The sequence below is a fragment of the Sinocyclocheilus anshuiensis genome, unplaced genomic scaffold (assembly GCF_001515605.1).
Source record: "Sinocyclocheilus anshuiensis isolate Anshui unplaced genomic scaffold, SAMN03320099.WGS_v1.1 scaffold121, whole genome shotgun sequence".
NCBI lineage: Eukaryota > Metazoa > Chordata > Actinopteri > Cypriniformes > Cyprinidae > Sinocyclocheilus > Sinocyclocheilus anshuiensis.
Genome location: NW_015539856.1, coordinates 1,089,360 through 1,103,638, shown reverse-complemented (window position 1 = coordinate 1,103,638; position 14,279 = coordinate 1,089,360). Strand labels below are relative to the sequence as shown.

The 14,279-nt window shown below is 34.0% G+C and overlaps 1 protein-coding gene across 1 annotated transcript in view; it reads right to left on the bottom strand.

Annotated features, from left to right (window-relative positions):
* The window catches only part of LOC107684835 (FACT complex subunit SSRP1-like), a 25,021-nt gene extending 12,743 nt beyond the window's left edge, over positions 1-12,278 (bottom strand). The window contains exons 1-6 of the mRNA XM_016481202.1: positions 12,120-12,278; positions 11,707-11,762; positions 10,000-10,185; positions 6,601-6,706; positions 4,267-4,460; positions 1,834-1,934 (exon numbers count right to left, since the gene is read on the bottom strand). Of these exons, the coding sequence (XP_016336688.1) occupies positions 1,834-1,934; positions 4,267-4,460; positions 6,601-6,706; positions 10,000-10,185; positions 11,707-11,760 (641 nt within the window). The 5' untranslated portion in view covers positions 11,761-11,762; positions 12,120-12,278. The remainder of the gene's footprint in view (positions 1-1,833; positions 1,935-4,266; positions 4,461-6,600; positions 6,707-9,999; positions 10,186-11,706; positions 11,763-12,119) is intronic.
* Positions 12,279-14,279: the final 2,001 nt, after the last annotated feature.

Here is a 14,279-nt window from a genome sequence, read left to right as displayed (position 1 = left end):
TTATAAATGTGAGATCGCGATGAGCTAAGATGAGTGACAGCTTTTAATGATTTTTAAAGGAGTTTGTAAATGTGATAATGATTTAATACAATAAAATTAAATAAACAAGAAGTTAATATTAAGTGACTTACATTGTCTGACTATAACACTATTGTCTGATTTTGCTCTATTTCGTCGTCGAAAATAGTTTTAAACAAAGACACAGCGGAGCCGCTGCGCATCTCAATTCAAACACAGCGGTGTTTCGTTTATGAATGAACGGGCGATTTTAAACTAATCTAGTGAGTCAGTGATTCATGATTACCCATTCATAACATGAGCGATCGTTTATGTAAACATAAGCGCTGTAAATCAAATATGTATACATAGAATCATCATATTTAACTCATTAATGTGATTGTGAGATATTTCTGCCTAATTCAAATGTTAGTTAGTTCAGAAGTGTGGTTAATCTGTCAAATTTACACTTAATGTATATCTACCCATGTTTACATATGCTGTTTAGTTTCTAAAGTTTATATGCTTAAGGATGCACATTATATATGTATACAGGGATTAAAGTTCCATTGCTACAATGGATTTCCGTCAGTTCATAAAGACAGTCACTTGCTTAATTCCTGAATGATTCAGCCGTTCGAACGAATCAATTAAATAAATGATTCAGTGATAAAATCAGTGATTTGCCGCCACCTGCTGGCAGTTTGTTTAATTTTTTAAGTATCTTTTCAGTTATTTAAATCATTTAATATTTCTATATTCAAAATGTTATATTTAAAACATTAATCTCATCATGAATTTAATTGCACTCATGCCACCTCTGAGCCTCATTAAATGTCTGAAAATACACCAAGCCACTTTTGTGTTCTTCTGTGCCACCTCTACAAATTAATTTTGTTAATACTGATTTCATTTGATTGGTAACTTATGTTTCTTATTCTACTTGTACTTATTCTGTCGTTTTAATTACAATTTTTAAAAAGCTTGTAAAATTTTATTATAAACTTTTTGTCAAATTATATTTGACAAAAGATGACATACTTATAAAGTTAGAAAAATGCCATTACAAAAGGTAAAAACAAAATTCCACTGTAAATCACTTTAAGGAGTCAAATATCAATCACCTCGTAATGGGAAGGCTAATTTTTGGTGCTCCTAAAATTGTGAACGTGCTCCTACATTTTTTAAGGTAGGAGCAAAGGTGCTCCTAAAAAGAAAAGTAAGCATAGAGCCCTGTATCTGAAAATAAATAGCATTGAATATAATAGTTTTGTTGTTAATTTTAATCTCTAATTTGTGACCCTGGAGCACAAAACCAGTCATAAATCACTGGGGTATATTTGTAGCAATAGCCAACAATACATTGTATGGGTCAAAATTATAGATTTTTCTTTTATGCCAAAAATCATTAGGATATTAAGTAAAGATCATGTTCCATGAAGATATTTTGTAAATGTCCTACTGTAAATATATCAAAACTTAATTTTTGATTGAAATCTCAATTTCACTGGTTTTGTGGTCCAGGGTCACATATTATGTAGCAAATGAGAGGGTTCCCATTTAGTTTACAGCATTAGTTAAGATTTTTTTTTTCTTTAATAAAACTAAACTATCGGTATTGAGAAATATCATTCTGAATAATTTTGTACATTTTGCACACAAACATTTGGTATCCTTTTTTGTGTTCAAAAGTGAACAAAAGTCTTGTGGGTTTGTAATGACATGAAGATGAGTAAATGACATTTTTTGATGAATTAACTCTTTAACAACTAATCAACCAATCTGGAAAAAGATGTGTATTGTTGTGTCACGGATGCTTTAAAAACACAAACTCACCTTCCTCTGGGTGTAAGGCACTGAAGCTCTTTAAAGACGCACACAGCGTCTCCAGTAGCCTGGATGACGTCTGCCTTCGACAGAACATTCTGAGCAAACGCCTGCGACAGAGAGAGAGAGAGACATGATCATCACCATCAAACACACACACACACACACACACACACACACACACACACACACACACACACACACACGTCTAGTTTACTATGCTTGTGGGGACTCTCCATAGGCATAATGGGTTTTCTACTGTACAAACTAGAGCTGTACGATATATAGAAATTATCAAAATGTCTCAAATGTAAATCGCGATATGCATATCAGAATCATTTTATTAATAGGCTTATTATTATTATTATCTTATTAATAGACACACATACACATAATTATGTCAAAAACTACCCATCTCGACAATCATTCTTGTAAACGCAGTCACTTATGCTTTACTGTAAAGTTGCTTTTACAATCTGTATTGTAAAAAGCACTATATAAATAACGGTGACTTGACTTATGTTTTAAATGAATGTAAACAGTGGAGAAAGAACTCGGATGTGTATCATTACACCGAATCCGTGCAGTCGGTCTTAAAGGGACAGCAGCCTATAAACACGTGCTGTTGTTAAGCACAGCTTTAACAAAGATTAATCTACATTTAATTCATACAGTGAACACTATGCAGTGTTAATTTACACTTGTTACATTTCTGTACCTGAATACTACTGTTAGACCTTGTTTTATTTCTAACTGTTATATTGTATTTATCTATGCTTGTAATTTGTGTACTTGTTTTTTTTTTACTGAGTGTTCACTTGCCTTTAATCATGTTTGAACTTTCTTAGGCTATAGTTTTTATTGTAGTATTGAAGAAGCGCTTAGTGTACTTTAAGTAATAACCCGGAAAACAAAGTTACATTGATATAAAATAATTGGTATTACTTTTCTTGTTTGTTTCTTCACACTGATGTTAAAATTACATTTTCGGAGTTGTAACATAACTTATGTAATGCTAAAACACTGCTGGTCACTTTCAGAAGTTGTAGCTTTCTTTTCCAAGAAAGAATGTGAAATATATATTGGTTATTCGTGGCCTGGAGCACAAACGCAGTCTTAAGTCGCTGGGGTATATTTGTTGCAATAGCCAAAAATACATTGTGTGGGTCAAAATTATCGATTTTCCTTTTATGCTAAAAATCATTAGGATATTAAGTAAAGACCATGTTCCATGAAGATATTTTGTAAATTTCCTACTGTAAATATATCAAAACTTAATTTTTGATTAGTAATATGCATTGCTAAGAACTTCATTTGGACAACTTTAAAGGCGATTTTCTCAATATTTAGATTTTTTGCACCCTCAGATTCCAGATTTTCAAATAGTTGCATCTCAGCCAAATATTGTCCTATCCTAACAAACCATACATCACTGGAAAGCTTATTTATTCAGCTTTCAGATGCATGAAATTTAGAAAAATTGACCCTTATGACTGGTTTTGTGGTCCAGGGTCACATATTTTAATTTTTAATAATTTTAAAATATAATTTAAATAGATTTTACACACTTAAAGCAATATCGTATTGCACATCAAATATCACATTATTTAACAAGGTACTGCATTTTTCTTCAATATCGCACAGCCCTATATATTCTATCACCCTATACTAACTCTACACCAAAACCTACCCCTCACAGCAAACTTTGTGCATCTTTGTGCATTCTCAAAAACTCATTCTGCAAGATTTATAAGCTTGTTTACCTCAATTTAGGTCCCCACAGTGACACAAGTCCCTATGAGTCTGTGTATTCAGGTTTAAGTCCCACCGGGATAAAAAAACATGTACACACACTGGTTGCACAATGCGCTGCTGCACTGTAACGCACACACATAGGCTACAGACAGACAGTAGCTCATACATCACACACACATCGCGCGCACAGAATCATTCAGCGTGGAAATGTACCGTCAACACTGTTCTGTGATTTCTCAATAAAATAGCTTAGAAACTGAAAAGTTCAAGCATATATTTCTAAATCCCACAGCTTCAGTACTAGTAGAGAGACGTTGCCAGGTAGAATTAATTCACACATGCAATCGCTCTCACTAATGCATTCATATGAATGTAATCTTTACTGTGCTACTTTATTTGTATCTGATTTAGAACAAGCAGAAATCTGTGAGAAATATAACGACCCAAAGACAAAAGAACTGATAAAAAAGCTGCTATAGGAGCAATAGCCACATGGGCAGCTCTGTGTCATATGCCATAGCTGTGCACAAGGTGTTTGAGTCTCAGCTCCAGGTTCAGGCTTATTTGTTCATTAATGCCGTCCTCAGCGACTAGTCGACATTGACTCGACTTTCATCACATAAAAGTCAACTTTAAAAAAAATCAGAAGTCGTTCAACCCCTAACACACACAATCACACACACATACCTCCACAGGGTCCGAGCCGTCGTCTCCGGTGTTGGGTGGGACATAGAAGCGGACCTCCATGAGAGACACCTCCGCGTCGTCATTCTGATGAAACTCCACCGTCACCTCGTTCTTCCCCGTTGCACACTGGGATACGCTGGAGAGCGGGATCTCGAAGACGGGACTGTCGCTCACATCAAACGACAGCAGAGACCCTGAGCGCAGACAGAAACAGTGACCATGTCATAGAGGGCAAAATCAGTTTATTTTATTATTTTAGCCTCAGTATATGACCATTTACACTAGGGCTGTAAAAAAAAAAAAAATCGAATTTTGAATATTCGTCGAATAAAAAAAAATAAAAATCCACATTTTTAATCCAAATTTTAGGTCTGCGTCAGCCGTCAGGCAGCCTTATCAGTGGCGCACGAAATGTGACGAAGATTTAGTGTCATTGCATTTGAATGCTTTTGTTAGCCTATCCAGTTGAACCCACTAGATGCGGCGCTGCTACATTGTTCATTCAATATATTGTGGAAAACGAGAGCATCAGTGTGGAGACGTTGTGGTTTACGTCAAAATTGAAACCTATTTATCTCATTTTCTAGAGGGACATCTATCAGCATTGCACTCGCGTCTCGCACAAGAGAGCGGCATGTTTAGAAAGCCATGTAAAATTAATGTAAGTTCAACTTTTAAAAAACATTATGGCTTTATGGCGGTTTTTCCCCATCCCACTGCATCTCAAGTTTTTAAATGAAGAAATAGCCTACTTTTGTGATTGGTTTTCGGTCCTTTGTATTAAACTATACATACATGCATGGTGCTGTTTTTTTCCTAATTGTTTAAGCAACTTAAACATTATTTTAAACATTATGCACTTTTTTCAAAGATAGTCTGTTATTATATTACTCTTTGAAGAAACGTGCATAATATTTTGCTCGATGCGCCCTCTTGTGGCCTCAAGAGAGAAGCCAAAAGCTTTTTTTCCCCTAACTGAAATTATGCCTTTTAAATTCTAATATAATTCGAATTTTGATAATATTTAAGTAGAAAATTCGAAATCAGTTTTTCAGTCATTTTGACAGCCCTAATTTACACTCCCATTCAAAAGTCTGAGGTTGTGAAGATTTCATGTTTTTGAAAGTCGTTTCCATCTGCTCACTAAGGCATGCATGTACATGCATTTGATTAAAAATACAATCAAAATTGTGAAATATTATTAACATTTATTTTGTTGTCTATGTGATTCTGTGTTAAAAATTAATTTATTTCTGTGATGCAGCGCTGAATTGTCAGCATCATTACTACAGTCTTCAGTGTCACATGATCTTCAGAAATCATTCTAATATGCTGATTTGCTGCTCAAGAAACATTCTGATTATTATCGATGTTGAACATAGTTGTGCTGCACAATATTTTTGTGGAAACAGTGATACATTTTATTTTTCAGGATTCACAGATGAATAGACAGTTAAAAAGAACAGCATTTATTTGAAATAGAAATCTTTTGTAACATTATACATTTTTTACACTCACTTTCACTTTTGAAAATGAATTACCCTACTAATTTTAATAAACAGTTTATTAAGCAGTTAATATATTTTGATACCTGATGTAATGTAAATACATTAAAAAAATAATTTACAGTGGAGTTATATATTGGTTGTATTTTTGTTTATTTATCTTTATCAGTCAATAGTAATAATATCTGTCTACATTGTATTATAATTTAATATAACCTTTAACAAATTTCAAATGTAATATCTACTTTATCATACTACATTATAAAACTGACCTGTTGCATTTAAAATGACTGATTTTAGTATTTTTTTTTTTTTTTTTTTTTAACAAAGCAGCACAGAAAGAATTTCCATATCGGTCATTTATCAGCTATCAGCCATAACACAATAATTAGTGGATTTTTATTGGACAGGACTTTAATCTCGTGCATTGCGTGTGTGAGTGAGTGAGTGAGTGAGTGAGTGAGCGCGCGTGTGAGTGTGACCGTGTGTGTGTGAGAGTGAGCGTGTGTGTGTGTGTGAGTGTGTCTGTGTGTGAGTGAGTGAGTGTGTGTGTGTGAGAGCGTGAGTGTGTATGTGAGTGTCTGTGTGAGCGTGTCTGTGTGTGTGAGTGAGTGAGTGAGTGAGTGAGTGAGTCTGTGTGAGCGTGTATGTGAGTGTCTGTGTGAGTGAGTAAATGAGTGAGTGTGTGTCTCTCTGTGTGTGTGTGTGTGTGTGTGTGTATGTGAGTGTGTGTATGTGTCTGTGAATGTGTGTGTCTGTGTGAGTGAGTGTGTGCGCGTGTGTGTGTGTGAGTCTGTGTGTGTGAGTCTGTGTGTGTGTGAGTGTGTACCTGTGAATTTGGCAGTGCCCCAGTTCCAGCCCTTCACACACATGTCCTTCTCTGCCAACTCAACCTTGTAGTTTGTTTTAAAAAACGCTGAGATTTTCTCAAAATCCTGCGGCGGGGAGGAAAGAGCGAGAGAAAGAAGAGATAAACAGAATTAATGCCTCACTTCCCCTGACTCTCTCTCTCATCCAGTCGTGGGTTCATTAATAAAGCGAGTTGGCGGCGGCGCTCGGCCTTCTGGGATGGCAGAGGTGTGTGTAATCCGGCCGGAGGCTGATGCGGAGCACGCTCAATCAGCCTGTTTATTTATCCAGCGCTGCACAATCGCTTCCACATGTCACTCCACCAGGTGTGTGCGCGTCCATCTGCGCGCTAACGAGCTTGGCACTGCTTAGCGAATCCCTCACGATCACATTAACATCACACAAACCCGCAACTCTCACACACAGCTCGCCCTGATCCTCAAAACATGGCTTTCTTTCCCTAAAGTAAAGACGGAACAATGACGACGCTGTTAAAGTCAGCAGTTAAACAATGCACAGCAAACAAACATACTGTATGCTCATGTCAACTCCGTCTACAATGCATGTTACAGATTCTTCCGGAGTTACAGTGCACTGCTTAATAATAAACACCAAACACAATGACTTCATACAAACACACACACATGCAGAGCAAATCCATTATTGGAGGCCAGTGATTAATCCCTGGAGAAAGACATTCCTGAAACATCTTGAATTACACACACACACACACACACACACACTGCACTTCCTTTGACACAGAGGGAAAAAAACAAACATTTAAGCAGAAGCAGAAAGGAAGCATTACATTTAGGACTAGGGTTGGGTATCGTTTGAATTTTATCAATTCCGATTCCGATTCTTTTAGATTCCAATGTGATTAAAAAATGTATATCAAATCGTGTGTCTCTTTTTGCAAACCGTTTAATTGCTGCTGAATACCATGAACAAAAATCAACAGGCTACATAAAAACTGGGCTCTTTAAGAGCTGTTTATATTGACGGTAGAGTACAGCGCTAGCAACACCAAGATCATGGGTTTGATTCCTAGGGAATGCATACATTTGATCAAATGCATATCTGAAACACAATGCAAGTAGTAGGGTGGGGTATCGTTTGACTTTAAAATTCCGATTCCAATTCTGATTCTGCTTATCGATTCCCAGTTTCGATTCCAATGTGGTTAAAAAAAATGAAGTCAAACATTTAGATATCAAACATGTTTATTCTGTGTTTTTGCAAAACATTTAATTGCTGCTGAATACCATGAACAAAAATCAACAGGCTACATAAAAACTGGGCTCTTTAAGAGCTGTTTATATGCAAAATAGAGCTGCATGATTTTGGATAAATTTAATTTTTTTTTTTCTCTCTCACGATTCTGAAGAAAAAACATTAGACAACTACAAATCACATGTAATTTATGAATAAATGATTCAATGACTCACTCAAAATGTACTTGTTTTATTACAGGATGAATCAGCGTTCTTGAACGAATCTCTGTATGATTCAAAGACAGATACATTTTTAACAGCCCTTTTTCGCCACCTACTGGGGTAATAATGTAATCGACAAATCTTCATTTGAAGTGTCAAATTACTTTCAAAAGGTGATTTACTCTATTTTAATCGCTACTGTACACATCAGAGTTTATATCTGAACTATAAACTTTTATCCCAGTACTTCTGTGATTACTGAATACACTGGTGTGATCGTACGCTGCACGGACGAACCACGTGATCACAACATTGATCGCACACGTCAAAGGTTGAGGAATGAAACAAAATCAAAATGAACAAATCATTGTAACTTAGGAATAGAATCACATTGGTGTTTGAGTCGTGTTCGCGATCTTTAACGATCTATTAAATTAAAGTGCTTTGTCATGTTGGTGGTGACACCTCTCTTGCAACATGTTTAGCTATCACAGATATTATACTTGGCTTTTTTGGCTTCTGATCGCAAATGTAGCCAAGTATCCGATTGTGGAATTGAATTTTCGATTCCCAACCCTATTTAGGACTGGGCGATAAACGGTATCATATCGAGATTGCAATAAAATTGTCAATAACCATGAGCTCTAGACATTTTTACTCGATATGGATTAATCTAACACCAGCAATAAATGTTAAACAGCAGTCAGTGCATGTCGCCAAGATGCGAGATTGTGCTGTATGAATGAATGGCGTGATTTCGTCTGATGCAAACTAAGTCACATAATCCTCGCTGTGTTTTCAGCGTCTGCATCTCAATATATGAGACATGAACTGCTCTGAGAGTCACTTCGGCAGCTTTACTGTAATTCATTTGAGAAAAACTACGTCAAATACACTGAAACTACAACTGAAAGACCTTCACGACAACCCGTCAAAACTGAAGTCCGCTTTAACTTGAAATTATGACAAATATATTTCTATTGTATGACAAAATAAAATTCTCAAATAGTATTATTTTTGAAGAATAACATACAACAAAGGTATTTTTTTTATACAGTTGTGTTGTGCAGCATCTTGCTTGACAATAAAAATGCAATGACTTGTAAATTAACTTCATTTGATTACATTTTAAAAGCATGATCAAAGTGATGACAGTTTTATTAAATCATTTCATTAGACACCATTTTAATGATAAATTTGTATTGCATCATAAAACACAGAATCCAGGAAAAAATAAAATGGAAAACTCTGTGGAGCTTAAATGTGAACAAAGTTATGTTTATATTTATTCTCAAGGTCTGACAAACATGTGAAAAGCATTTCCTTCCCCATTAATGCTACATGAATAACACATAAAAAAATGTAAATTATATATATATATATATATATATAATAGTGCTGTAAAATGATTAATCGCGATTAATCGCATACAAAATACGTTTTTGTTTACATATGTGTGCTGTATATATTTATTACGTATATATAAATACACACACATGCATGTATATATTTCAGAAAAATTGTGTTTTATAAAAATATAAAATATATATATATAGTAAAAATATATATATATTAATATAGACATGTAAATACATGTAAATATTTTCAAAATATATACTGTATGTGTGTGTGTATATATTTATATATACATAATAAATATACACAGAACACACACACATATTATGCAAAAAAAAGCTTTTATTTTGGATGCGATTAATCGTTTGACAGCACTAATATATATCATATTTTCATCACCCAGACCTAATTACATTTATCTACACTAGTCAACATTTGAAGTGGATCAAAAATGTTCATTAAAGTTGTCCTAAGACAAGAACGCATTTTGGTTTTAGGTTTTAGGACAACTTTGATGAAAGGTTTTGATCCACTTCAAATGTTGCCTACTGTATATGCAGCCCTGATTGGTCAGTTCTCACACTCACTGTGTCTCTGAAGCCGTCGTATCTGTAGACGAGTCCGGTGCTGGTGGCCAGTTTGATCCCGTGACCCAGACAGACGCGACGCCACTGGGCCGCAGAGAGCTCAGGGGCCGGGATACTGTCCACCTTCCCTGTTTTGTGGCTTTTATAGACCACAGACTGCTTGCTGAACCTCAGCCGGCCATCATTCTGACAACAAACAAACAGCCATGAGAGGAGAGCATTCAGAGATCATTTCCTACGTCACTGCGTTTTAATTTTCTGGACAGCGGTATATCCTCATGTATATTACATATTCTCTGTGCGTTCTTTAAGGATCACATATAAACACAATCCCAGCATGCAAGTGTCACACGTATGTTTGGAATGGCATTATATTACTGCAGAAAAAATCTGACAACATTTATAGTACGCAACACTGCAGTAGGAACTGTATTAACAAAAACAGTACTACAGCACTCTGTGTCCTGATTTTAATCCTGTAAGGTCTGACATATGCATAATAGTCAGAAATATCCTTTTTTTTTTTTTTTTTTTTAATGGATTTTTAATGGATTGTTAAATCATCAGACAAGATATTAAAGAAAACCTAAAAATTTCATGTTTTGCATCATATTTGATACATCAGACTTGTATGGCTCATAAAGTACGAATATGGGGCTCAAACTGGAGGAGGAAAAACTGAGCAAAAACATGCAGATGCTGATATTTAGTCAAATTAAATTCTGACAGTTCAAAATGTAAATCAATGACATTTTATAACAGGCAACTCACATAAAATGCATATAAATAAATATCAGTCGTCACTCTATATCTCTCAATAATGTCTTAGCAAGATGATATTTAAATGATCAGTTTTATGATCAAAGATCTGAAATTTTTATTGTGGGGGCAAAACATAATGCAAATATTTACATTTAGTAATTTAGCAAACACTTTTATCCAAAGCGACTTACAAATGAGGACAATGGAAGCAATCAAAACCAACAAAAGAGCAATGATATGCAAGTGCTATAACAAGTCTCAGTTAGCTTAAGTACACGTAGCAAGGGTTTTATTATTATATAATAAATAAAAAGAAAACCGAATAGAAAAGAATAGAGCAAGCTAGTGTTGTTGTTGTTTTTTTTAAAGAAAACAAGCAGTTAGTAAATGAATAGAGTGAGTGCAAGTCTAAAAGGGGCAAGTTTTTTTTATATATATTAAATATTAATGCAAATAAACATTCCTCAAATGCCTGATGGTTCATTTGAAAATGATTTTTTTTTAATATATATTTAGTCTGAATAATCAAGTAAGCCTAAGCTGCTTCAGTCCAGTAAGAGTTCATCGGGAAATACTACTATATTACTATAATATAAAAGTTATTATGTCCACATCATAAAAAAAAAAACAGTAAACAAAAAATTAAAAATACAGAATTTTACTACCTTTTACATGTTAAAAATAGTATAAACTATCAATCATATGATAGAAGGCATGCAGAAGATCAGTTTTGATCATGTTGATAATTTAGAGGCCTTATAAACGCATGAATTAATGACACATTAAGCTTTATTTTTTGGTCTGGCCAGTCGAGGTGAAATGTCAAACTGCGACACCTAGGGCTCATTTTAATGTTTGCGAGTTTATGCGTTTAATAAATAATAATAATAATAATAGTAAAAATGAATCCATACTTGAGTGAAAGTTTAGCATCACCTAACTTACCCACGATCCCTTCAGCTCTGTGTGAATGTCATTAAACTCCAGAGTGTCTCCCATCTCTGTAAACAAACAAACACACATCAACACAGAGGCACAACATTAGCATCGCATTCCTCAGCAGACGAGCTAATCACTCACAGCAGAGTTAGTCTCGCTCTGAAGACTTGCATTCACTTCTACATGAGCTGCACTATCACTAATCACACTCCTTTCCCATCTTCGTGTGCTTAAAGTAGCATTCTGTGCTGTAAGCGCTGGGTTATAGAGAGTAGTTTGTGAATCTGAGGCGCTAGCGGAGCTAGAAATGCTAAGCACGTTAGACGAGTTTAGCGGGGTTTGAAACACCGCCGCACGTGCAGCGAGCGCGACTCCTTTAACTTCATCAGTAAACAATACACACTTATTTTGACACTTACTTTGGGTGAAGAGCGACTTTATAAATAACAATAATCGTGTTTTTCCGGAGGTGAGGATATTTGATGTAAACACAGAGATAACTTCGACGATCGAGCTCTTCTTCTACTAGCCGGTTTCCCGCGTCAAGCCTCCGGAACCGGAAGAAGTGTTGAGGGGTCACGCGCTTTTTTTCTTTTTTTTTTGGTCGCGTTTCAATATTTTTATTATTATTATTATTATTTATTCAGATACACAAAAAAACAAACTAAGCGAATTTCAAAATGTATTTCAAAATTATTTTTGACTGTAGAATTGACAGAGCGTTTTGATTCGTTTAATTACTAATGCAGCGATCTATATTCCTTCAGATTAAAAAGCATTATACTACAATGTTTATTTAATATTTATGGCTATAAAGAGAAGCTGTCATAACCATATTATGACCGTAAATATAACGAAATAAAATTATTTTAACTAAAATATCTTAAAGCATGCTTAAAATATTAAAATGCTATTATTAATATCAAATATAAAATATGTAATTAAATATCAAATAATAAAAAATAACATGAAAATAAAGTCCGTATTTATTGTCCCTCCTAAATGTATAGCCTATGTATGAAGAGAACCACATTATGCATGTATTATAATAATATTATGATCGTAAATATAACTATATGAACTAATATATTAAAAAGAAAAGATTAAAATGTTATCATTGACATGTTATTATTAATTGTGTTATTATATAAAAATATTATTAATGTTATTATTATATATCATTATTCATATAGTAGCCTATTATTAATATAAAATAGTAATTCATTTCATTCAAAATATTAAAATGAATATTTGAATATAAAAATAAAGTTTGTATTTATTGTCTCTTGTGTATGTGTACTGTCTTTTTCCTAAAAATATCAAATCTATATTCCTTTAACCGAAAAAGCATTCAATTACAATGTTTATTTTAAGTTTATTATATATATATATATATATATATATATATATATATATATATGTGTGTCTATAAAGAGAACCTGTTATATTATGCATGTATAACCATATAATGACCGTAAATATAGGCTAATGAAATAAAAACATATTAACTAAATATCTTAAAACGTGTTTAAAATATTAAAATGCTATTATTAATATTAAATATAATATATATAGAATATGAAATTAAATATCAAATAATAAAAAAATGTCTATGCAAATAAAGTCCGTATTTATTGTCCCTCCTGCATATTTACAGCGAGCGAGAGAGAGATAGAACCATATGAAGATAACAATATTATGCATATATTATGATTATATACAATATAGGCTAACGAAATAAATAAATGAACTTATATATTAAAAGCATGTTTAAAAGATTAAAATGTTATCATGTTAACATATTATTATTAATTGCATTATTATATTAAAATATATAAAAAAAATAGTATTATAGTATAATAAACTATTAACATAAATAATAATTAATTAAATTCAAAATATTTGAATATGAAAATAAAGTTTGCATTTATTGTCTCTCGTGTAGGCAGGCTATAGGTATTGTCTTTAACATTGTGTTAATGTATAGTTCATTTCTAAATGCTGTTTTGTTTTTTGTTTGTTTTTTTGTCTCGCAATGGGGAAAAATACAATAAACCTGACTCTGGATTTTCGCTTCTGCTTTTAATAAAACAATAGCTATAAACATATACAGTTAAAGGTAAAATAATCTTTCTACGCATTGTTCCCCGTGTATTTGAGTCATTATTAGACATGGTTTGATCCCGGTGTTAAACAGCAGAGGACGCCATTCATCCACTCAAGCATCATCTGACAGCAGATCAATCAAACATCACAGGCTCGGAAGAGTTATGCAATAATCCCAGTGTTAATCCTTCCTCTTCTTTTAATGTCACGCGGTGAAATGAAGCGCTTATCCTCTCAGCACGCCTCTGAAATAAACCCACGCATGTGTGTTAAACACACAATCTCAATAATCTCAGTCTCAATAAATACCGGAGGAGTGACGCATAAACGAGCAAAAGACTGGGTCAAACACACACACACACACACACACACACTCTCTCTCACACACGCTCTCTCTCACACACACACACACACACACACACGCTCACACGCTCACGCACACGCTCTCGCTCACACACTCTCACACTCTCTCA